The following is a 23,388-nucleotide window of genomic DNA, read 5'->3' as shown; positions in this document are numbered from 1 at the left end:
ACACCCATGTTTATAGAAGCCAAATCACAGAAGCATCCTAGGTGACTGTCCATTGAAGAAAGGATAATGAAAATGTAGTATCTGTCTACAACAATTTTATTCCATTATAAAGGAGATAATAGTGTCATTTACAGGAAAATGCATGGATCTGGAAATCATGTTAAGAGAAATAAGCCAGAAAGACAACTCCCACAGGTTTCCCTTCATTATGTGGACTCTGGAAAAAAATACAGGGAAGGGGTTACAGAGACGGTTCAGGAGGTAACATGCTTGCTGAGATGAGTTCAGATCTCAAGCATCAGTGTAAAAGGAAGACATGGTGGTGCATGCCTGTAACCTCAGTGTTCTGAGGGCAGAAATGGACAGGTCCGGGTTGCTCACTGGTCTACGTCCACCCCTACAATTAGTAATCTCTAGGTTCAGTGAGTGACGGTCTCAAAACATAAAGTGGAAAGCAACTGAGGAACATACCTCAGGAACTGAGGAACACGAACACACACACACACATACAACAAAGGGATGATATATATCTTACAATAACAAAAACTGCTACTTTGTACTATACACATTAAGAAAACACCCCTTCAGCAGCCTACTCCTTTAATCCCAACACTCAGGTGTCAGAAGCAGGAGGATCTCTGTGAGTTCAAGAGCAGCTTGGTGGTCTACATAAGTGACTTTCAGACCAGCCAGGGCTGCACGGTACACAGGACTTTGCGGGGTAATAATTTAGGGGGCCTTTATAAGGAAGGCAGGAAGCTTACCATGCCCTGACTCTACCATAGTCTCTTCAAGGCAGAATCGATGAGAACACCCAGCCCAGGAAGTAAGTAAGGCGAGGTGGTGTCAAGGGCCTGAGCTGCGTCCGTATGGCAGCCATCCAGGGTACCAAGGCAACCTGGAAGACACCGGGCACGCCCTCACGTGCTGCATCACTGGCCTCCCTCTGTGCTCCCACTGCTACCCAGTGCTGGCCTCGATGGGAAAGAACCAAGGATGGGCCGTGTGAGGATGTCAGGAGGCTCAGGAGTCACGTGGTCTCATTCTGCCACTCTCTGACAGGCCCGGTGCTTAAAGTCATACGAAAGAAAAGGGCTCAAACTAGCCTGGACCTGACGAGCAGCCCAAAGAGACCTGCACTCCAGAGGAAATGACACAAATGGTCCTGACACCATCATTTTGGACCAATGTTCTAAGCAAAGCTAGTCCTGCCAGTGTGGTTTTGCCTTTGCATCCTGACAACGAGGAAACTGACTACAGGTTTAAAATCCACAACTATGAAAACAGTTACAGACTGCTGCTGCTGCTGCTGCTGCTGCTGCTGCTGCTGCTGCTGTGTGTGTGTGTGTGTGTGTGTGTGTGTTTTAAGACAAGTTTTCTCTGTGTATCCCTGGCTGTCCTGGAACTCATTCTATAGACCAGGCTGGTCTTGAACTCACAGAGATCCACCTGCCTCTGCCTCCCGAGTGCTGGGATTAAAGGCGTGCACCACTTCCACCCATTATATTTCCCTGACCTAAATTATATGATTAACTGGTATGAAGTGCAAGACTTTAGACTTACAGTATTTCTGAAGGACGAGTTAGTTGGCTTAAGATCAAAAAAGCCTCAATGATACTTAACTACTAAACACCATTTCACTTAGATACTAGTAAGCCTTGAGAATTCATAGTGGCTTTCAGATGGGACTTCCTAGTGACCAGAGGAAGAGCTCTCCACCCAGCTGCATGCTGCTAGCCTAGCTTTCTGAAGCAAGCACTAGAGAAGGCAGGCAGATCGCTGTGAGTTTGAGGCCAGCCTGGTCTACAAAGTGAGTCCAGGACAGCCAAGACTACACAGAGAAACCCTGTCTTGAAAGAAAGAAAGAAAGAAAGAAAGAAAGAAAGAAAGAAAGAAAGAAAGAAAGGAAGAAAGACAGAAAAAAACAAAAAAACAAAAGTGGATTTACAGAGAAACTTTTTGTTGTTGTTTGCTTTCAAGACAGGGTTTCTCTGTGTAGCCCTGGCTGTCCTGGACTCGGTTTGTAGACCAGGCTGGCCTCGAACTCACAGTGATTCGCCTGCCTCTGCCTTCTGAGTGCTTGGTACTAAAGGCGTGTGCCACCATGCCCGGCCTCCCAAGGAATTATATATTCACATCTGAGGTTGAAATTAACACACATGATAATTTATGAAATATATTTATTTTGAAGATCAGTAGAATGTGTAAGTATTCTGGCCTAACTAGAAGTTACAATTTATAATTTAATATACTAACAAATGCAAGTTCTACACTGAAATTTTGTGCAAAATATTTTATGATTAGTCTGTGACAATTGCCACTTAAGCAACTATTTGCTAAACAGGCGGATGATTTGTTTTTGATACCTCATAGGTCAGTACACTTCTGATATCAGTGGTGGAACAGGCTATTCAGCACAGATGATCATACATTCATAAACACGTACACTGCCATCGAGTGGACCAAGTCTTAATCTGGATCCCAGGAAGGCAGTGAGAGCTCTGCAGTCTGGAGCTCCAGGCCCGGCCAGCCCCTGGCAGCAGGGAGCTGAGCTCCACTTCCCCACTCAGCCACATGAGATCTGACCGAGAATGACGCGCGCATGCTCAGGAGGCTCTTCTCACCATCTCATCCCTCAGTGTATCCCATCAGCTCACAGTATTTTCCAACAATCTCTGTCCCATGAGGTCTGAAGCCTCAGATCCTAGTGTCCCCCTTTCCACTACAGGAACTGGTCCACACTTAAGGATCTGTAAGCTAAATTTACTCAGAAAGGGATCTAAGATTTTAAAAAGTAAAAATTCCTTGCACTGTGCTATGAAAATAAGCAAAAGATTTATCCTTGAAGATATATATATATGTGTGTGTGTATGTGTGTGTGTGTGTATAAAACATTCAATTTGAGGATCTTGAGGGGATCTTATGAAGAATGGGGGGGTCCCCACCATGTTGCCTAGGCTAGTTTCAAACTCCTGGCTTAGGAGTCTTCTGGCCTGAGCCTCTGGAACAGCTGTGCCTACAAGATGCTTGGAGCAGTGTTCACAAAGAAAGCACTGCTTTCGGGCAAGAGGCTCAGTGTAGTTTAAGTGATCACAAAGGCACTGTGGACAGTCACAACAGACTGTCACAAACACGCAAACTTCTGGTGAAGCGCACCAGACAGGAAAGGATGTTTAAGCTGACAGCCAACTCCTGAGGGTCAGTCTCAAGTTACAAAGGATGAGGCGGACATACCCACTTGCTGAGTTTTAGTACCTCAATCCCTAATAGGAGCTAGAAAGACCTAACCTCACCTCTCCGGACAAGAGGACAGCTGGTGAGCCTGGGCAGTGCTGACACTTGGGAGCTTCTGATGCAGGAGTGGGAAGTGTATGAACTGGAGCGAAGAAGTGACAGAGCACGGAGCTGGGATTCAGCACGACAGGTTCCCGCCCCCGCACAGAACACTCACTGCTGACAAAGGCTGGAATTTGGCTGAAGCAGTGAGCTTCATTACTGGTTAGTGGCAACAACTTAAGTTTGATTGCAGTACATCTGTGAATTTCCGGGACTGGGTACAGTTTTAAAAGTACTGGTCTGTTAACCATTTAGTACAGGAATAATTCAGTAGAGGCTTCGAGGAGTCATTACAGTTGATTCTGAGGAAAGGAAAAAGGATTCTTGTTACTCTGCTATGAAAAAGCCCACTCACACCCACACCTTAGAACACACGCCGGGGACTGAGGTGCTCACAAATTCTTTCTTTCTTAAGAGACTCTAAATTCATAATAGGAAAGGAAAAAAAAGCACTATGTATTGCCATAGTGCACTTTCAACTGAAAATAAAGAATTGTACTTTTCCTCAATAATAACAACAAGATGCATGGGCGTAGACTGCACACTATCCAAAACCAAGAGAACCAGAAGAGACATGTATTATCCTGACACTGTAGGAGGAAGGCAAGTGTTGGCGTGAAAAATAAGAACTGATGGATTTGTTTCTAAAGTTCAAGAGCCGTAATGCAGACAACACAGCCCCCCAAGTTGAGAAGTGCCACAGCAACCGCCAGGTGATAATGGTGTAAATAATTAACTGTGTGGAGGCCTGTGGCATCTCTTAATTTGAACCAACCTTGATATTTCTCCACCTTTTAAAACCCTGACCAAGGGCCAGAGTGATAAGCTTTTGCTGTTCTTCCTGAAGACCAAGGGTCAGTTCCCAGCACCCGCACTACATGTAACTCCAGTTCCACCGACCTCACACCCTTTTCTGATCCCTGTGGGTACCAGGGACACATGTGGTACACAAGTGTTAAAAAAGAAATGAGATGGGAGGAGTTGAGATTAGCCTGGGAAATGGCAAACTCTGCCACACTCTGTAGGGAAGATCCAAGTAAAAGCTCAGGAAAGGCTTGGCCAAAAGTCTTAATAATCAAGCCAGAGACCAAGCCTGTGTGCTCTCATTTCCACCAAAGACCCTGGCGAAACTAAGGAACACCTGTCTGCCAAAGCCTTTCCGAAACTCAAAGCTGCCGTGTGTGGTGCACTGCCAGCCAGGTGGGCCTTCCTGGGAACAAGGCAAGCCTGGGAAGTACTAACTCAGCCCGGCCTCCAAACTACCTCCGAGGCTGAGAGATTCTACCCCAACCAAAAATACGCACATGAGGCTAAGGGACCAACGTCAAATGAAAGAGGCTACTGACCAGAGAGACCCAAGCCTACCTCCAACCAAATCTCCAGCCTTAGAAAGGTGCAAAAGAGGAAAAAACCTGAACTGCCACTGTGAATTCCTAAGCTGTCAAGTTTTAGATTTAATTAAAATGAAACAACTCTGAGAGTTTAAAAAATTATTCTCAAATTATGAAACAAAAAGTCACACATCTCAATGGTGACTATGATTGGATTTGCCAGGCATGTCCTCCTGAGCTGACCCAGAAAACAGTAGAGCTCCACGTGTGGCCGTTTGCTTTTAGTCAGGATGTAAGCTGCACTAGACCAGCCTAGATGTTACTCCTATACATTTCTCTCAGATTACCAGTGCCTGTCCCTGTCCCCTTTAAGTGATGCCTAAATTAAATTTTAACACTGATTAGCTGGACCAAGGTCCAATATACGTAAGTAAGTTAAACACCCTTCTGTCAGTGACACTAAACCTCCAGCTGTAGAAACAACTAAAACCACACAGAACCCAACCTGGCCCACCTCACACACCGAAAGAAAACAGGAAGCTCCTACCTCACTCTCAACAGACAGCTGAGGTCTGATCATCAGTGTTTACTGGGCCAGCGCAGCCTGTGAGGTATCAGAGAAGCCAACAGGGCCTCTCCCTTCGGCAGAGCTTGGTATTTCTGAGAAAACCCAAATGATTTCAAATGCAGCTGTTGCTACCAGCCCACCAGACTGGTGATAGTGTAAGACAAGGAACTTTTCACATTTTAACTGAGATACATGACACATAAACATGGCACTAATGCGCGCTTCTTGCCTCTCGGCCTCGTCCATCCTTCAGACACTGCCACGGCTCTCCTTGGTTAGCTGCCTGAGAAAACCCTTCCCCTGTCTTGATATTCCCTCCTTCACCCCAGAGCTGCAGACCGCCCAGAGAAGGAGGCTTCCACAAAGGCCTCTTTGCAATCCCATCTCTACGATGACCTGTGGCCCAAGAGAGACTATCTAGCATTCCACTTTGGAGGAAAATTTATGCCCTAGATAAATAAATAAGCAAGCAAACCTAAATAAAAATTATAGCCCTTGCCTATTTTTTCCATCATTCCTTATCGCACATTCAAGAACTGAAACTGAGGAGAGGACCAGCACCCTGAGGAGCAGAGGGCTGACAGCTCAGCATCCTTCCAGCACGCTCCACAGTGCTCTAGACTCTTGAAAAAGTTGGTAAACTGCTGTAATAATTTTGACTTTGTAGTCCATTCTGCCTTGTTCAGAGCTACGGAACTTGGATATTGCAGCAGGAAGGCAGCTAAGACAGTAAGGGAACAGCTGTGCCTACAAACACAGGGAGCTGGCCATCGGGCAGACTTCAGGAGGCAAGGAAGTGCCCCAACAGAAGAGCTTACAGCAGGCCCCAGACGGGGGAGGGGCCACAGGCACTGGTGCCTCAGCGGGGGAGTGGACTCACCTTGAAAATCACAGCAGCCACCACAACCAAGCCCATGACAAACAGCATCCCCAGCTTTCCTTTGTTAAACTGTTTCAGCAGGAAGAACTTGGCCCAGCTGACCTTGGACTCGCTGTTGGGAGGGTACCTGAGCTTGTTAGCAGTTTCTCCCTTTAACCCTTTTAGTAAGCAGGGGCGATGGTGAGAAAAGGTATCAAAACTGTATTTTCCATGATAAGCTCCCATCCCACTGGCACCTGAAATAAATGGAACAGACAAAACAAATTTCACTATAGGGGCTTCTGATTCCAACACAGACCGAGGAAGCCTGGGGGTGCTCTGCGTGGGGTCGAGACACTCCTTTGCTTTTCTTCTCAGAAATCCTTTCCCAACTTGGCTCCAAGCACACTCATCCACCCTCTCAGCCCGGATGCTTTCCCTCAGCAGTGCCCGGAGCTGCATCCCTTCTAGGGTCATGCTGTCCTGTGTACCCGAAGCGTGCTAAAAGTTTCACTGAGTTCTTCAGGAGGATTCCCACAACAGCCCTGGAGCAGTCTGACCTCCAACCCAGTTTCCAGACAGGAAAAAGGAGTTTACAGAACCAGTTGATCTGCCTAAGGTCATACAGCTGCTAAAGGAGGAAGCTAAAATGCCAACCCAGATTAGTAAAATGCTAAATGCTGTATGTGTAGTTTTCCCATCAGTCCACACGACCTTATTTATCCATGGCTTTTCTCACTTGTGTCTCCTAAGTCCTCGGAGAGCAACCCAAAACAGGGTAACAAGGTTATACAACTAGGTATGAGTAAGCTAGTAAAAATGTCTGCTTTCCCAGAAGCCACACTCACATAATTCACAATGCATGCAACAGACTGGCAGGTGTGCAATGTCCTACCCAGTGGCAATGGCATGTAGGGCACAATGACGGAAGGCAGGCTGACTGGAAGGCAGGGGACAGTTGACTGCAGCCAAACCACAGCTGGTTTAGTAGGGTTTTGATGGAGGGAGTCATTCAGAAAGCAAGACTAACTCACTGAAAAGACAATGAAATCAGAGAGCAAGCCTGAGGGCGGGCAGAAGAGGGGCCAGCTAAAACCACGCCCATGCTAGGAAGGACCAGACTGGGTCCAATGCTTCCCCAAGAACAAAATGCCTTTTGCCCATCCTCTAGAGAACAGGGGATTCTCACGCTCCTCAGATAAAGCAACACACAAGGAAAGGCTGCCCTCCCCACAGAGGCTTGGGGAGCCAGGGCAGGCAGCACTGATTACCTTCCTCTACAACACCAAGGATTTTGTGTTCTAACCTTTCTCTCACTGTACCTCATCTGAAAAGAGAGATTTTATTAATGAATTTGAAACCTGATTCTTGGTCCTTAAGTCTCCTAAAAAAAAAAAAAAGTAAGCAAGTGAAGAAAGTAACCACAGCTGTGGTCCGTGCTACCGAGGACAATGGTATTGGGCAGGCAATCAGGAGATTACTATGAGCTGGGTGGCTGGAGGGTTCTTAGAGGAGGCCAGGTTCACAGGACCTGCAGAATAAACACCACTCCACTTTCACAGCCTGTACAAGAAATCCAGGCAAATGCTCCTGGCACATTTCTATTCAGAAGAAGGTCACTGTGATGATTTGGGGGGCATGGCCCCCACCGGCTCCTACGTCTGAATGTTTGGTCCTCCGTCAGTAGAACTATTTGGGGGAGGACTAGGGGGCACGGCCTTGCTGAAGTGAGTGTGGTCTTCTTGGAGGTGTACCACTGGGGGTGGGCTTTGAGGGTTCAGCAGCCCACTCCAGGTCGAGTCTGAGTCTCTTTGCCTGCAACTTACAGATCGGGTGTGAGCTCTCAGCCACTGCTCCAGCTCTGCCTCCCTGTCTGCCTCCATGCTCGCTGCCACAGCGATGATGGACTTACCCTCCGAAACTGTAAGCAAGTCTCCATAAGCAAATGCTTGCTCTTTTAAGTTGTCCTGGTCATGGTGTCTCACCAGAGCAACAGAACTATAAGGAAGATGGCCACACTTACCCACACCTCCAAAGGGCAGAGAATTGACAGTGAAGTGCATGATGACATCATTGCCTGTGACTCCACCACTGGACGTTTCATCAATCACCCGTTTGATGAGCTGAGGAACAGACAAAGGCACCCAGGTCAGTCCTAACGTCCTGTCACTCCCATGGGTGGATTGCACTCACTGTAGGCTCTAAGGACATGTATACTGGCTTTATGTACTGGTATGAACTAAGTTTGGGGAGACACAAGATTCATGCCAAAAGTTACTAAAAATACTGTATAAATTTATCTTTAGGTCATGTGTATATTGTCTCACAAAACACAGAAGGAACCTGTGCTTAAACTTGGGTCCCATCTCTAAGATAACTCATAATTTATAGGCAAATATTCCAAATTCTGAAAAAATTCTGCAGTCAAGCTAGGTGGTAGGCAGGTCATACCTGCATCTCAGCACTTGAAAGGAAACACAGACAGTGCCTTAAAAAAACAAAACAAAACAAAACAAAACAAACAAACAAACACCTGAGTCTTAAGCGCTTTTGGTGCCAGCACACTGATCTGAGGTAAAGCAGGGCGGCCCTAGCCTCTGGGCCTGTTTACTTGATCATCATCAACATCATACTCCAAAACAGCACCGACAGGGGCAGCTTAGAAATGATTACTTCTCTCAAGTTGACGCTGACTGGAAGGCATCTGCCCTGCTAACAGCTTTCACAGTACTGAGATGTGCTCTGCCCGAAGGCTGTGGGGTGGGGGCCTGAGGAGTCTCATGCAGATGTAAATCCTGTGAACTACAGTGACGAGCAGTTTGGCAAGCTATGCTTGTGGGCGCAACAGTGGCAGGAATCTTATGGGGTAACAGCACTTTCTACTTGGATTTAACTTCCCACTCCACAGGAGGAAACACGCCTGGCACTATAAATCAAGAGTTCCTGCCTGCAGAGCTCATTGGCCCTCATGATAAAGCTACTACTAGTATTTCGCTAAGTGGACTTAGTGTCAAACTACCCTGTAAATTTGCATTTCTATGTCCATAGACTGGTACTCTTCTCAGAGCTCATCAGAGAGGTTTCTTTGTGCAGTGGATAGCAGTTAACATAGAAACTCTCAACTGGCCAAAGTCAAGAGACTAAGTGTCTATAGCGTGCTCAGACTCAAATGAGACATTTATATCACACTCCTCCCCTCATAGGTTGAGTATTATCAAGGAAAAAGCGAAAAGATGGTAAGAGGCAGAGGATATGGAGGAGCAAAGTCACAGTCTGACAGAAAAGACACTGTTCTGATCTCACAGCAGCTGTGCTCAGCAGGAAAGACCAGGCCAGTCAATATTCCAGCAGGGAGCAGGCAGGGACTCCTGAGCCCCTACCATGGCTGAAGAGATAGGACAATTTGACAGCTTCTGGGAGAGGAGAGCCAGTCCTTACAGGTATGCACCCTAGTGTCTCCACCATACTCCAGTGGATGAGCAAGTGCACAAAGGAGTTAGGGAATGAACGTGATCAGAATACAGTGCATGCATTCATGAAATCCTCAAAGAGCAATAGAAATAGTATATTAAAATCACTATATCTCAATCCCTGACCTAAATTATATGATTAACAGGTATGAAGTGCAAGACTTTAGACTTGCAGTATTTCTGAAGGACTAGTTAGTTGGCCTAAGATCAAAAAAGCCTCAGTGATACTGAACTACTAAACACCATTTCACTTAGATACTAGTAAGCCTTGAGAATTCATGGTGGCTTTCAGATGGGACTTCCTAGTGACCAGAGGAAGAGCTCTCCACCCAGCTGCATGCTGCTAGCGTACCTTTCTGAACCCCGCACACTTATTTCAAGTACCTGCAGCAATAACGTCACCAGCACTGCCAGCTCCTGAAGCTACCATGTCATCACTACAGCACCTTGCCATCAGAGACTGCGTGTGGCACCTGCCAGCGAGCTCCTCACACCAACTGGTCCCTTCTTCCCCTTTCTCTTTTTCCATTTTCCTAGAAGGATCCTGGACCTACCAGTCCACATGGAAGCACCATCTGCTGACAGCAGCCTATCACTTAGTGACATGAGTGACAGCCACATGGGAAGAGGCAGAGCTACTTGCTGGGTGAGACAGTGCTGCCCTCCTTTGGGAACTGGAAGCCCAAGGTCTCACTTATATGATGCTGCCAGGACTTTGACTTCCCCAGCCCTCTCTGAGTGGTGATCCACAAAAAGCACTCCAAGCTGGTACATCTAAGCTCTCTAGCTATTCAGGAAGTGTTTGTTATTCAAAAGCTTGTGGCATTCACCCCTCTGTACTCAGCTCTAAGCCTAGAGAGTAAGGGAAAGGGTCCAGTGATAACCCAAGGCTTTACCACCTAAGACAGCAAGCTAGGAGCACATCACTCAGTCAACTTTGGTATACAAATAAGCCATCTATGTTTTATAGCAAGAGGGAAATCTGATTCTTAGAGTGAGTTATTCTCTAGAAAGCTTACCTTAGGCCAGGCGTGGTAGCACACAGTACTCGGGAGGCAGAAGCAGGCAGATCTCTGTGAGTTCGAGGCCAGCCTGGTCTACAGAGTGAGTCCAGGACAGCCAAGGCTAACACAGCGAGACCCTGTCTTGAAAAACCAAAAAAAAAAAAAAAAAAAACCAAAAAAAAAAAAAAAGAAAGCTTACCTTGTTGTTACGAGAAAATATGTAGAGCGCCAGGGGCTTTTCACGGTCATTTATGAAGTCTATGGCGTCATCTACATTTTTCACAGACACTATTGGAAGAATTGGTCCAAAAATCTCTTCTTGCATCACCTTGGAATTAGGATCAACATCAGTAAGTATGGTCGGGGCTAAAAAATAAAATTTAAAATAAACAAACAAATAAAATAACATGAACAGTCACGTTGAAGACAAAAAGAGCAAAACTCTCATTCTCTCTTGATTTCACTGGGTCAGCCACCCACTGGGAGCCCTCGGACCACTCCTACTGGCTGTCTGCTGACAATATGGCAGACCTAGCTTGGATTCACAGAAACCTCCTCCGCACCCTTGTCTGCCTTCTGAATCTTCTGTTGCATTCAGGGAGAAGTCCTAATTTACACCAAGCTAATCTCAACAGTTCCTCCTTTTGTCATCGATTGACCTGGAAGTGGGCCACACGCCACCTAGGGGACGGGAAGGTCAGCAAGGTGAAAAATGTTTTGTTTTTTATGGTATTACCAACCATTCACCCATCCAACCCAGGAGATTCTCTGTAAGTTTCTTATTATATGTATACTTTTTGAAGTTTTTTAAAGCAGCCAATAAGAAAGGATAATTAAATTAATCTGGGGTCAGCTTCTTTGCTCACCAAATGTGCTTGCATTTCTTCCACCATTTTATGTGGTATTTTGGGAAATTTTTATTTAAAAATCAAAGAGCTGACAACATAGTTCAACAGGTAAAGGGCCTCACCACTGAGCCTAACTATTTGACTTATATGCCTGGAGCCCACACGGAAGGAAAGAACTGCCTCCCTCAGGTGCCTGACTTCCATATGTGTGCCATGAACGCTAGTTAGCTTTTGTGTTACCTTGAGTTATCTGAGAAGAGGACAGCACACAGTGGGGCCCAGAACACAGGATGACTTTGGGCAGGTCATCCCAGGATGTTTAAGAAAGCCATGAGGAGCAAGCCAGTGAGCAGGGGGTCCTTCATGGCCTCTGCTTAAGTTCCTGTGTCCAGGCTCCTGCCTTCCCTTCCCTCGGTAACGGAGGATGACCCAAGAATAATAAAAGAAATAAACTCTTTCCTCTTCAACTTGCTTATGGTGATGTTTTATCTCAGCAACAGAAATTTAACTAAGATAAAATTAGTTCCAGGATCAGAGGATATTGCAATGACAGACTGGGAGGTCTGTTTTTGGAGAACTGTGGAAGGAGTTTGGGCTGGAAAAGCCACTGAACGCACAAAGCTTAATGAGCTAACGTGTGAACTTGGAAGACAATTCTAAGAGCAGTGCAGAGGATGGAGGCCTGCCTGGCTAGAGAAGTTTCAGAGACAAGTTTTGACAGTCCCTTACAGAGAATAAACAGCCAGGCCATTCAATATATTGAATGAAATTCTGTGGTTCTGACGAGTTGGGGCTGAAGAACCAGCTAAGATTAAGAAGAGACCCAGCATCAGTGAGGTGAAATCTTCTAGGAAACGTTTCTAAAGGTGGCCAAGGCTGTACCTTGTGATGGCCGCTGAACTTGGTAACGTGTAAGAGACTCCCAGGTAGTAAGGATCTGAAGCCATGACAGGCCCATGGGGAGCAGCTGAGGCTTGGAACCTTGAGAGGCAGTGGAAGCTCCAGGATTAAAGGGGTCATGGAGAAAAGCTGAGGCTTGGCTCCATATGCAGGGTCAGAGTCTCTAAAGAGGCCAGTAGAGTCTTCAGGTGAAGGTGCAGCCCCGTTGCAGCAGAGGCCCCCGCATTTTGGAGATGTCAGTACTATGGGATGGCAGGCAAGCACAGCAGCGGCTGTGGATGGACCGGCCTGATCCTGTGAGATGGGCCAGGTTGTGCTGTGCATGGCAGAGCTGGAGAAGTGGGGCTGTCTACGGCCTCTGGAGCCCTGAGGATTGTGCGTGAGTCCCAGAAGTCTGACCCTGAGCTTCACACTGTGGGACTTTGGTTTTGCTTTGACTTGATTGTAACTGTGCCTGGTTCTTCCTTCCTGGAGTAGAAAGTATGTAACTTATTTTGATTTTACAGCAATCCACAGTTATGAGACCTTGGGTATTCTGGGGAAAATTTTGCTATTTCAGAAACACTTTGGAGTTTCAGAGAAACTCTGGATATCTAATGAGAATGAATGTAAAGTGTTTGAATTTTTAAAAACCATGGGATGTTTAAAAGTTGGAACATCTTGGTGCTGGAGAGATGGCTCAGCAGTTAAGAGCACTGACTGCTCTTCCAAAGGACCTGAATTTAATTCCCAGCACCCACATGGCAGTTCACAACTGTCTGTAACTCCAAGATCTGACACCCTCACACTGACATACGTGCAGGCAAAACATTAATGGACATAAAAATAAAATAAAATAAAGCAAAGTTGGAACATCTGATATTGTAATGCTGATATTAATATGAGATCACGGGGATAAACCAGGAGGGAAAGGTTACGGCTTAATAAATAGAGAGACAAAGAGGAAGAGAAAGACAGTGTGTGTGGTTAATAGTGCTCATTTTATTACTTACTTATTGTGTTATTTACATTTAACACAAAGTAGAGTCATTTAAGAAAAGGGAGCCGCCATCTGAGATGTCCCTCCCAGGCTGACCTGTAGGCAAGCCTATGGAGCATGTTCTTGGCTAATGATTGGCGTGGGAGGGCCCAGATTACTCTGGGTGGTGCCAACCCCCAGCAGATGGCCTCGGGTTGTATAAGAAAGCAGGCTGAGCACACCATGAGGAGCAAGCCAGCAAGCAGCACTTCTTTACAGCCCCTGCCTCAGTTCCTGCTCCAGGTTCCTGTCTTGAGTACCTGCCCTGTCTTCCCTCGGTGAAGGACTACGAGCTAAGAGTCAGAAGGTAAAATAAACCCTTTTCTCCTCAGGCTGCTTTAGTTGTGGTGCTATGTCACAGCAATGGAAAATTAGGAGACTATGGCACCTATATGCATATGTGCGTGCGTGTGCACACACACAGAATGAAAAATTCAGATAAGCAAATAATATCAGTGTAACAAGGGCTAGGGACACAGCTCAGGGGTAGAGTACTTGCCTAGCATGTATGGGGCCTTAGGTTCCACATAAGAAGAAATTCAAAGTAATACATATTCATGGCAAAAAGCAAATACACAAAGAGTGTGATCAGCAAAGGTCAAGCACAGCAGATCAAAGCCTCAACTCGGGAAGTGCTTGCTGTTATTCCGCTGTGGGATTATGAGCTACTTTCTCATCCACGAATGCAGATTATTATGCAAAATCCCCTTCTGCTTCTCATGAAAAGTAATATATATGAAAATACAAGAAAATGAGAGTAACAACATACTCTTAAAGGTGTGTACATACATTTTTTTTAAGAAGTACAGTGAAAAGCAACATGTACAGTTTATGTAGGATAGAGGATCAGTAAATATTAGTAAAATGCCACAGGAAAAAGCCAATTTCCTTTACCTATGTAGCGTGTAGCCTCATCAGTCTCCCCACCAAAGGCTATTTTCTGTCCTTCAAGCAAACTTTGTAGCCTCTTAAAGTGACGAAGATTGATGATCCTTTCATAATCAGGAGACTCTTTTACATTTTCTCCATAGAAGTCCTATTAAAAATAGCAGGAGTTACTTAACTGTGACAAAACCCTACTTCCATTTCTTCAATAAGCTCAAAATCTGCTGGTGTCTAAAAAAAGACCTGGTGTATCTCCTCATTGAATCCCACAGCCCTCCTTAGATAATTTACTGCTAGTACAGTAGTGCTAACAGCGAGCTTTTACACAAGTCAATGATGAACAAATAAGGCAGACACTCAAGACAGACGCATGCATGCACACGCACACACACACACACACACACCTCTTCTGCCTTTACTTTTCCAGTTTCAGATTCCTACAGATCTCCTGGTCTCCTCACAGCCCTTTCTGGTGGGAGTGGACCAGCTGTCAGGGAAGAGGCCACTTGTCTGCCCATCAGCTGCTCTCTCCCAGAAGTAAGCTGGGCAGTTGCTGCAGAGACTCTTCGGTGTTCGACCCTAGCTGTTTCCACTCATCTAGTCTTTACCAAAGAAGTTTGTTATGTTGATTCTGTCTTCTCTAGACTGACGCCAGTCAAAGCACCCAATGCATCAAGACACAGCCTTCCTAAATTACTAAGAAAAACATCCTCAACAAGGACAACCAATATTTATCATATAAAACAAACACAAAACGACTGACGTGTAATGCACATTTTGTTCAAGTTCAAGGCCACAACACAGCCGGACTGTCAGGCTCATTGAACCACATAGAACCACAAGGGGGACCTTGACCCCCTCCTGTACTCACACTCCCTTGACCCCCTCCTGTACTCACACTCCCTTGACCCCCTCCTGGACTCACACTCCCTTGACCCCCTCCTGTACTCACACTCCCTTGACCCCCTCCTGTACTCACACTCCCTTGACCCCCTCCTGTACTCACACTCCCTTGACCCCCTCCTGTACTCACACTCCCTTGACCCCCTCCTGTACTCACACTCCCTTGACCCCCTCCTGTACTCACACTCCCTTGACCCCCTCCTGTACTCACACTCCCTTGACCCCCTCCTGTACTCACACTCCCCGGATCCAGATGGCTTTCGTGTTTCCTTGTCTGGACCCCCAGTCTCACCGCTAATCCCACTCTTACCTTCCCTGTCTCTCCAAACTTCCTGTTCTAGCGTTTTCCCTCCCTCTTCGTACAGTTCTCTTTGGTACTCTCCATCCTTTCTGGTGCTCAATTAACTAAAGCTCATCTCAGCAGGGTGGCTAGGACTCTCCGTACCACCTGAACCCAGTACGCCTGTCAGACACTCTCTAACAACGAAAACCCTACACCTCCTTCAAAGTTTAGCTTAGTTACCAGAGCAGAGTCTTCATTAGTTCCTTTATATACCCTAAAAGATAGATAACCCTCCACAGCAGCAGTTTCTCAACCTGTGGGTCATGACCCTTTCGCATAGGTGGTCTATCAGACATCCGATATATCAGATATTTATATGATTCCTAATAGTAGCAAAATTAATTATGAAGTAGAAATCAAAAATATTTTTAGGGTGTGTGTGTGGGGCTCCACACCATGAGGAGTTATATTAAAGGGTCACAGCACTAGGACGGCTGAGAACCACTGCTCCACAGGGTACACCTTAAGTAGACATTCACTTCCTTCCTTTAAACTACTGACCACCTGGCCCTCTACACACGTGACAGCCTTCATCAGCGAGAGTCATGATGCCCAGGGCTCTCTCCAAGCAATATGGAAACTTTCTCTTAAACCCACAACATTTATGACTTTTAAATGTATGCCTCAACTGCAATCAGTGGGAGGAGAAAGCTGAAGACAGACCTTCACTGTTTCCTTAACCTTCTGGACGACTTGATCCTGGAGGGAGGCTTCGCACAGGATGTAGTCAGGAGCAATACAGGTCTGGCCACAATTCATGTACTTTCCCCAAGTTATGCGTCTGAGGAGAAAAAAAAAAACAAAACAAAACCGAAAACAGGATACGTATACAATTCAGTCATCTTTTCAGTGTTATTTGTTTTGTCTTATGTTTTAATGTTTTCCAGTGTATTAGTTACTTTACACGTTGCTGTGACAAAGCGTCTGACAACTCTTTGGGTTATCTATTTCATCAGCCAGCAGAACATTTGACTTTCTTGCCACAGGCCAGGGTGTAGCTTAATGCAAAGCACAGACCTTCCAGATTCTACCCTAACACTGGAGTGGAAGAAAACAACAACCCTGGGCCAAACGTTTTGCCAGGTTTATCCATAAGAATATTTTCAAACTTCCTAAGGAAAGCAACATGCTAGCAGGAGCTCTGTGTGGCTCCCTACTCCAGCAGTACAGTTTGAGGGGCTCCAGTGACCCCTGAGCACACACACCAACCACTGAAGTCTGATGAACCGTGAGTCATAAGCCGTGAGCCAAGCATAAAGGAAAACATGCTATTAGCAAAAAGTCTACCTGCTGGGAACAAAGTCTTACCTGCAAGCAATGTCCAGGTCACAGTCTTTGTCAATGTAACATGGGCTTTTACCCCCAAGTTCCAGGGTCACAGGGGTCAGATGCTTGGCAGCAGCTTCCATGACAATTTTTCCCACTGCAGTGTTTCCTGTATAGAGAATGTGATCGAACCGCTGCTTCAGAAGCTCTGTGGTTTCTGCAACACCGCCATTCACGACCGCATACAGGTCCTCAAAGAGAGAGAAACAGACCCGTGCTTTGTCAAATTAGTCTTATTGCCTCACGTCAGCAGCTTTTTCAGCACAACTCAGCAAAAGCAGAAGATCAAAATCATGTCCTGAGAGGGACAGATGAGGGAGGTGATAGAGGACACACGGAGGACACACGGGAACCAACAACCTACACAAGACAGAGAGGCCAGTATTTCCTCCATGAGCTTGGCAATGAAAGCACAGATGATAGGGAACTGACTCGATGGGGAATGTGGAGAGTGAAGGCAGGGCATTGTGAGCGATGTCTGCTGCTGTTTTGCTCTGTTTTGCCCAGTGCTGGGGAGCACCCAGAGCCGTGTACACATCAGGCCAGCGTTCCAACTCCTGAAGCATCTCCAGCCCTGCAGGTGCCTGACTCAATCCCAATGCTCTTTCTCTACACAACACCAGGTAAAGCGGGCTAAGCCCGAGGTAAGTCCATATCTGCTGAAGAACAGGGCACAGAGCATCGTAGTGGAGGCACTTGGTTCTGAAGTAGATCTGGACTGAAGCTAGGCTCACAAGCATCTGTGATTCCAGACAAGCTGCTAAACCCTATGCAATCTCTGAACTTGTCACAGAGGGAAGTCCCACAACATTTGTACAACAGCCATTGCACACTCTATGCTACATTTAGCTACAATCTAGCTAACTTTGAGAGAAAATACTTTGAGTGATAACAGCATGGGGGAAAAAAGTAATGACTGAGAACAACGGCCAGGAAAACATGAGGAGACGTATGAACGTGTCTACGCTGTAAGACGGATGAGCTGGCTTGTCAGCCTCCGGGTCTCATTCGATCTCTCGCTCATTAGAAGGCTAATCAATTCTTCTTCTTTTTTTATTATTTTACTGTTTATCATTTTACAGTTCAGCTGACTAATGTACCTTAAGTTTAATTTTTATGAGCCTTAATCCGTAGGTAAACTGACCCGCCAGTTATCTGAAGCAGGCACATTATCAGCCTCCCCATTTGGAAAGTCAACCACTGAAGGAGCAAATCGAGCCCTAAGTCCTCTATCTTCTGGTCCAAGTCCTACTTGGTCCACGACACCTCACTATCTTCCATTTCCTCCTTCCGATTGGATAACTGAGCTATAGAGGCAAACCTCTCTGTGAGCTACAACAACAGTGGTAAAGCAATAAGGAGAACAAAAGGACTAAGAGCCAAAGTCGGTCTCAGGGAAATTACAAATCAATAAACGTAAACAAACAGCGTTTTAAAGTTGCCTTGTGATGAAAGCTAAATGAGTGAATAATCTCCCTGCAAAACTGTCTGTGGAACCCAGCAGTCATGAAGAAACCGACTTCCTCTCTAGAGAGCGTAAGAACTTCTGAATCTGATGCCCTACCCAAAAGCTAGGGTACCACTTTTGCCAGTCAGCCTTCGATGGTCTTAGTGCCTGCACGCTACCTTCTTCCAGGCCACAGACATGCCTTTAAAAAGCAGAAGTACTCGGTCGGCGGTGGCGGGGGAAAAAACCAAAACATCAGTACTCATGTACACTATGATGTTCTGTTAAAAAAAAAAAAAAAAAAGAAAAGAAAAGATGGTGACAAAAACATGCTAGCTTCTCATTAACTACTTCACTAATTGATATCTGAAATGGTACCCTCTGAAGTGCCAAATGGTAGAAAGAGATACGGATAAAGCCACAGGCCAAAATACACTGCATAAGCACAGCCACTGGGTCATTATACAGTGTGGTTTAGAACCTGTGTTGGTTCCTTTATTGACCCAATGGTTGGCGACTAAGGGAAACTGCACCAATCCCCAGCCAGCAGTGACATCCGCTGACAGAAGGGTCAAGTCTGTGTTTTGCACACAAGCAGATGTGCTGAGGATGGTCAAGACGTTCTTACCTGGTCTAAATACTGAGGGAGGAGTTGAGCCAAGATCCTGGCAGTGTTCTCACTTAGTTCTGAAGGCTTAACAATGGCAGCATTTCCTAAGGAAGTAAACAGCAGAAAAATCACCCAGTAAGTAACTTTAATAACTACCAAAATGACACTCCTGTAGGGGACAAACTAAGTGTCACTTATCCCTGCAGCTCTTAAATCTGTCCTACCTCGCAGCTCATGCCCTCTCTCTCTTCATGTTTTCCATCCCAAGCACTGACCCGTTAGTTCTCGGCATCTCTGGGTTACTGACAACAGGCTCCGCCAGCCTCTCACCTCCCCCCTCCCCCCAGATTTCTCTCTCTTTCTTTGCAGTTCTGCCCTTGATGTTTCCTCTCTGCCCTAGACCCACTGAGCAAACAGGCTATGCCAGCATAAGCTGCTGGCTTGCAGCTTCCAAAGCAAGAAATCAATCTGTTGGGATTTGCCGTACAGTTAGCTCCCATTACACCCGATACCTTTATTTGAATAAAGAAGCTGGTCAGACGAAACCAAATGGTTTGTCTGAAGGCAGAGCCAGCAACTAAAGCCACAGGAGAATATGGATGCCTGACTCTAAAATCTTGGGGCGGCTGACTCAGGTGCCTCTGACTCTCATAGAGCCATCCCCTAGGTACTCCGGTGGCCAGGGAAAACTCCAACTTCTCAGCAGCATTCAGAAATGAACGTACACATATGAATCCTCAATAAACTGCTGGCATCAACCAAGGCAGACCACTCAAGTACATGTATTTAACTAGACGCTGTCCTTAACTTCCAACCACTATGACAAAATATGACCCTCTAGGAAGGTGTTAAAGACCCAGCTGGCACCAGACCTGCAGCGATGGCTCCCACCAGCGGCTGCATGGTAAGTACAAAAGGGTAGTTCCAAGCTCCGATAATCAGTACGACTCCCAGAGGCTCTGCCTGAACATAGGCGTCATCCAGCATGGTAAGCAGGTTCTTCTTAGCTGGTTTAGGGGAAGTCAATTCAGGAAGATTGCCCAGCATAAAATCAATTTCCCCAAGGATGGTGATGACTTCATGACTGTATGCATTGAGTTCACTCTGGGGAAAAAAAAAATCAGTTTGTCTTACACAAAGAGTACAATACACTTGGCTCAGGAGAATGGTTCTCAACCTGTGGCTTGAGACCCCTATGGGGCCCCCATATCAGATATGCTGCATATCAGGTATTCACAGTATGATTTGCAACAGTAACAAAATTACAATTATGGAGTAGCAATGCAAATAATTTTTATGGTTGGGGATCACCCCAACATGAGGAACTACATTAGGGGTAGCAGCATTAGGAAGGGTGAGAACCACTGACTTAGGGTGTCACAGAGCTCAGACCAACTACACCTGCTGTGACAAGCAGCATTATCAGACCCGCCCTGGTTTGTCATCAGATTTTTTTTTTTTTAACCTCTAAGTTCTCTCCAACTTGGATGCTCATGCTGGCTCTCCCTCTCTAACACTGTCAGCATCTCTAGATGCCTCACTGCTGATAAACACCTTTTTACAGTAGGGTTAAACTGACCTCTTTGAGCAACACTTCCCTGACTAAACACAGCCTGCCTCAGTCACAATTTAGGCACCATGGCAACTTTGATTTTGAGCTGTATCTTGATACTTCATCCTTAACGCACTGGTTTAGAATCATATTCACCTTTATATCTGCATATGTTCTATTTTGCAGCCGGGTTTAAAATTCTGGACTTACTGTATCTCTTCAGGAGCCCTGTATTTGTATATGAGCAAACATACACAGATGCTTGAAGAACGGATGACTCACGGGGTTTTGATATTCATTATCTCATCTTGTTTACGAACTATCACTGGACCTCTTTATCAAAAGTACTCCGAAGGAAGGTTTGTAGCTCCCACTACAACTACTATTACCACTTTTTGAATAATCTTTTGATTGGGGAAGGGAGGATTGTAAATCTGAAAATAAAGGTCTGACTATGCCTGGAATACAGATAGAAAGGAAAAACAGTATTACTGGAGAGTACAGGAGAATATAGTTATACTTCAAAGCTTGCTTCACCTGGGACCTCATTAGAAATCTCACTGTCTCAGACAGACTGAATCAAGATTTGAATTTTAACAGGTCCCCTGGGGTGATTGTCAGTGTACCAGAGTTTTAGGATATGTATGATTAGTGATACACAAAGTCATGAAGGAAAACTAGAGTGTTGAAGATTATTTTAAAATAATAATAACGACACTGCCAACAACAACAACAACAAAAAATTAAAAAGCTATGAAATAAGACAGGAAGTGAAATATCTAAAATCTACCAAATGGACAAACTACTGACACCCAGACTATCCCAAGAGTTAACTGTACTATGTAAGGAAAGCAACTATAAATGCAGTAGGAACTGGCAAGGCTACAGAGAGCATTCGCAGAAGAGAAACTGCGGGCGCCAGATAAAGCATACACTTCAGTGTGAGTGTAAATACGACCCTTTGGGCTCTGAGCAGGGCTAGAGAGTCCAGAGTCCTGAGTCACTCGGCTTCCTCTTTACTGCTGGATAAACAAAACCCAACAACCTGCTACACGGCAGGAATAAGAGAGCGCACCGGGCCCCTCCCACCCGGGCCCCTCCCACCCCACGGACGCTCACCTTGCTCAGGTCCGCGGCGATGGCTGCCAAGATGTCCTTCTCGCGCTCCTGCACCATCCTCCGCAGGGCCTCGAGCTGCTGCAGTCGGAAACGCAGCGGTCTCGATCGGCCGGACCGGAACGCCTGGCGAAGCCGCTGGACCTGTCGCTGCATGGCGGGGACTGAGGAGAGAACAGCGAGCGGGGCAGGTGCGGCGGCGACACAGTCCTGGCGACGTGTTGCTCCGGGCAGGCGCTACAGCGAGCTGCTACCTTTGGTTCCCAGGTCCCACTCGCTTACTGGCACAGACCCGGACGCCTGCGGACCAAACCCCACTGCTCGGCCGCCAACGACGCGGTGCGCACCTATTGGCCGGGCTTCCGCACGTGACTGAGAGGCCACGCCCCTAGCCGCTGTCAGAACCTCTGGATTGCTGTCCGCGGCCACTGGGTGTGAGGATGCGTCTATTGGCCTCGGGAGGTGCGGAAGAGTCGGGGTCCTCTAGGAGGAGGAACTGAGGTCCCAGGATGCTCGCCAAGCTGGAAGCGGCCCCCGTAGCCTGTGGCGCCTCAGAGACGAAGTTGCTGGAGGAGTGGGGGGGCGGGGGGCGGGGGTGCGAGGCAAGCCCGGAAGCTCCGCCGGAGTGACGCGGGAAGGAGGTGGATCCAGCTCACACAAGCAAGCTTTGTCCCCCCCCCCCCCCCCATTCTACTGCGTCCCGTCCAATTTTTCTGTTCCCTTGTCAGGCAGAACTCCTCCAGAGAGAACCCACACCAGCCAGGTTTCCCCAAATTTCCTCTCCGGACTAATTAGGTAATGATGGGCGTCTGGACCCGTCTGGGGGCTGCTCAGCAGTTGTGGTCATCGGGAGGCAGGGGCAGGGGGATCGCCGTGAGTTCGGCCAGCCTGGTCTACAAAGTGAGTCCAGGACAGCCAAGGCTACACAGAGGAACCCTGTCTTGGAAAACCAAACAGAACAGTTTTCCTTCCCGTCGTCTGGGAACTTTATTTTCTGTTTCCCTCCTTTGCTTTCACTAAGTCCCCTCTGCTCAGTCACTCATCTGATGCCAGGGGCAATGGTCAGAGAAGGCTCTCAACTCCAACCTTTCCTCTGGACTCCCAAAGGACACATTTAACAAAACGCTGTTTTCTGCTTAGACTTATAATGGACACCTCACGAAGTGTTACTATTTCCTGTTCTTCACCCAGCTGTCACTTATAGTTTCAGACCTCGATTAGTCTACGCAAAACTCTCCAGCTGGTTCCTGTCACACAGAATAAAATTCAAAGCCCACGTCATCCTCGAGAAGCCCACTATGTCTTGGCCTCTGAATGTACCTCTTCTTGTAGGATTACTTACAACTACTTAATGAGTTTTAGCCAGAGTGGCTTCCTTGCTGTTCACTGAACCCTCCCATCCCAGGACTTTTTGGCACTCGGTGTCCTTTGTCAGGAGTGTCTAGCTAGCTTTCTCAATTTGGTGCCTTTCACAAGAGCCTGTGAGTTGAGACTTATCTGAGGCGCTTCTTGGCAAAGCAAGGTAATTGGCAAGACCATCCCACCCATGACCTCTGCTTGGCCCCTGCTTGCTAAAGCAAGCCAGTGCAGCACAACGTTCTGTTTGGAGGTTTCATGGTTGAGGCTGGCGGGCTGCAGCCGACAAAGTGTAAGAGGAGCAGGCGTCTAATGTTAGAAGACAAATCTGTAGCCTCCCCACAACCCAGAATCACCTGTGCACAGCAAGCCAGTGGCCGAAGGTCAGTAGCTAGCTAGTACTGTGTAGCAATGTTTAAATTAGCTCGAAGTTCACTGCAGGAATATTCTTGGTTATCTTTCTTTTTTTTTTTTTTTATCAGATCTGAGAGTGACCAATTTTAAACTCTCAAGTTA

At 46.6% G+C, this 23,388-nt stretch overlaps 1 protein-coding gene across 2 annotated transcripts; it reads right to left on the bottom strand.

The window, feature by feature from the left end:
* Window positions 1–2,163: 2,163 nt before the first annotated feature.
* ALDH3A2 (aldehyde dehydrogenase 3 family member A2) lies at window positions 2,164–21,864 on the bottom strand. 2 transcript variants are annotated; one of them, XM_084763941.1, is made up of 11 exons: window positions 21,520–21,864; window positions 19,721–19,952; window positions 18,867–18,952; window positions 16,774–16,982; window positions 16,129–16,246; window positions 14,229–14,370; window positions 10,768–10,934; window positions 8,118–8,217; window positions 6,116–6,351; window positions 5,215–5,327; window positions 2,164–3,638 (listed from the first exon to the last, which is right to left on the bottom strand). In XM_084763941.1, the coding sequence occupies exons 1-10, from the start codon at window positions 21,670–21,672 to the stop codon at window positions 5,247–5,249; spliced, it is 1,524 nt and encodes a 507-aa protein (XP_084620067.1). In that variant the 5' UTR covers window positions 21,673–21,864; the 3' UTR covers window positions 2,164–3,638; window positions 5,215–5,246. The 2 variants fall into 2 exon arrangements, with proteins under 2 accessions (XP_084620067.1, XP_084620068.1); XM_084763942.1 differs by lacking the exon at window positions 5,215–5,327 and having other exon boundaries at window positions 21,520–21,861.
* Between the last annotated feature and the right edge of the window lie 1,524 nt (window positions 21,865–23,388).

Source organism: Acomys minous (genome assembly GCF_964271855.1).
Source record: "Acomys minous genome assembly, chromosome: 16".
NCBI classification, from domain to species: Eukaryota; Metazoa; Chordata; class Mammalia; order Rodentia; family Muridae; genus Acomys; species Acomys minous.
Note: the sequence above shows the minus strand (reverse complement) of the source record. Positions and strands in the feature narration are given on the sequence as shown.

Excerpts from the sequence above, each read along its gene's own strand:
- ALDH3A2 (XM_084763941.1), bottom strand. The coding sequence starts at position 21,672 with ATGCAGCGACAGGTCCAGCGGCTTCGCCAGGCGTTCCGGTCCGGCCGA. Across the intron at positions 16,983-18,866 it reads TCCCTCAGTATTTAGACCAG|GACCTGTATGCGGTCGTGAA; the intron begins GTAAGAACGTCT and ends TCTCTCTTTGAG. Across the intron at positions 10,935-14,228 it reads TGAGGCTACACGCTACATAG|CCCCGACCATACTTACTGAT; the intron begins GTAAAGGAAATT and ends TTTATTTTTTAG.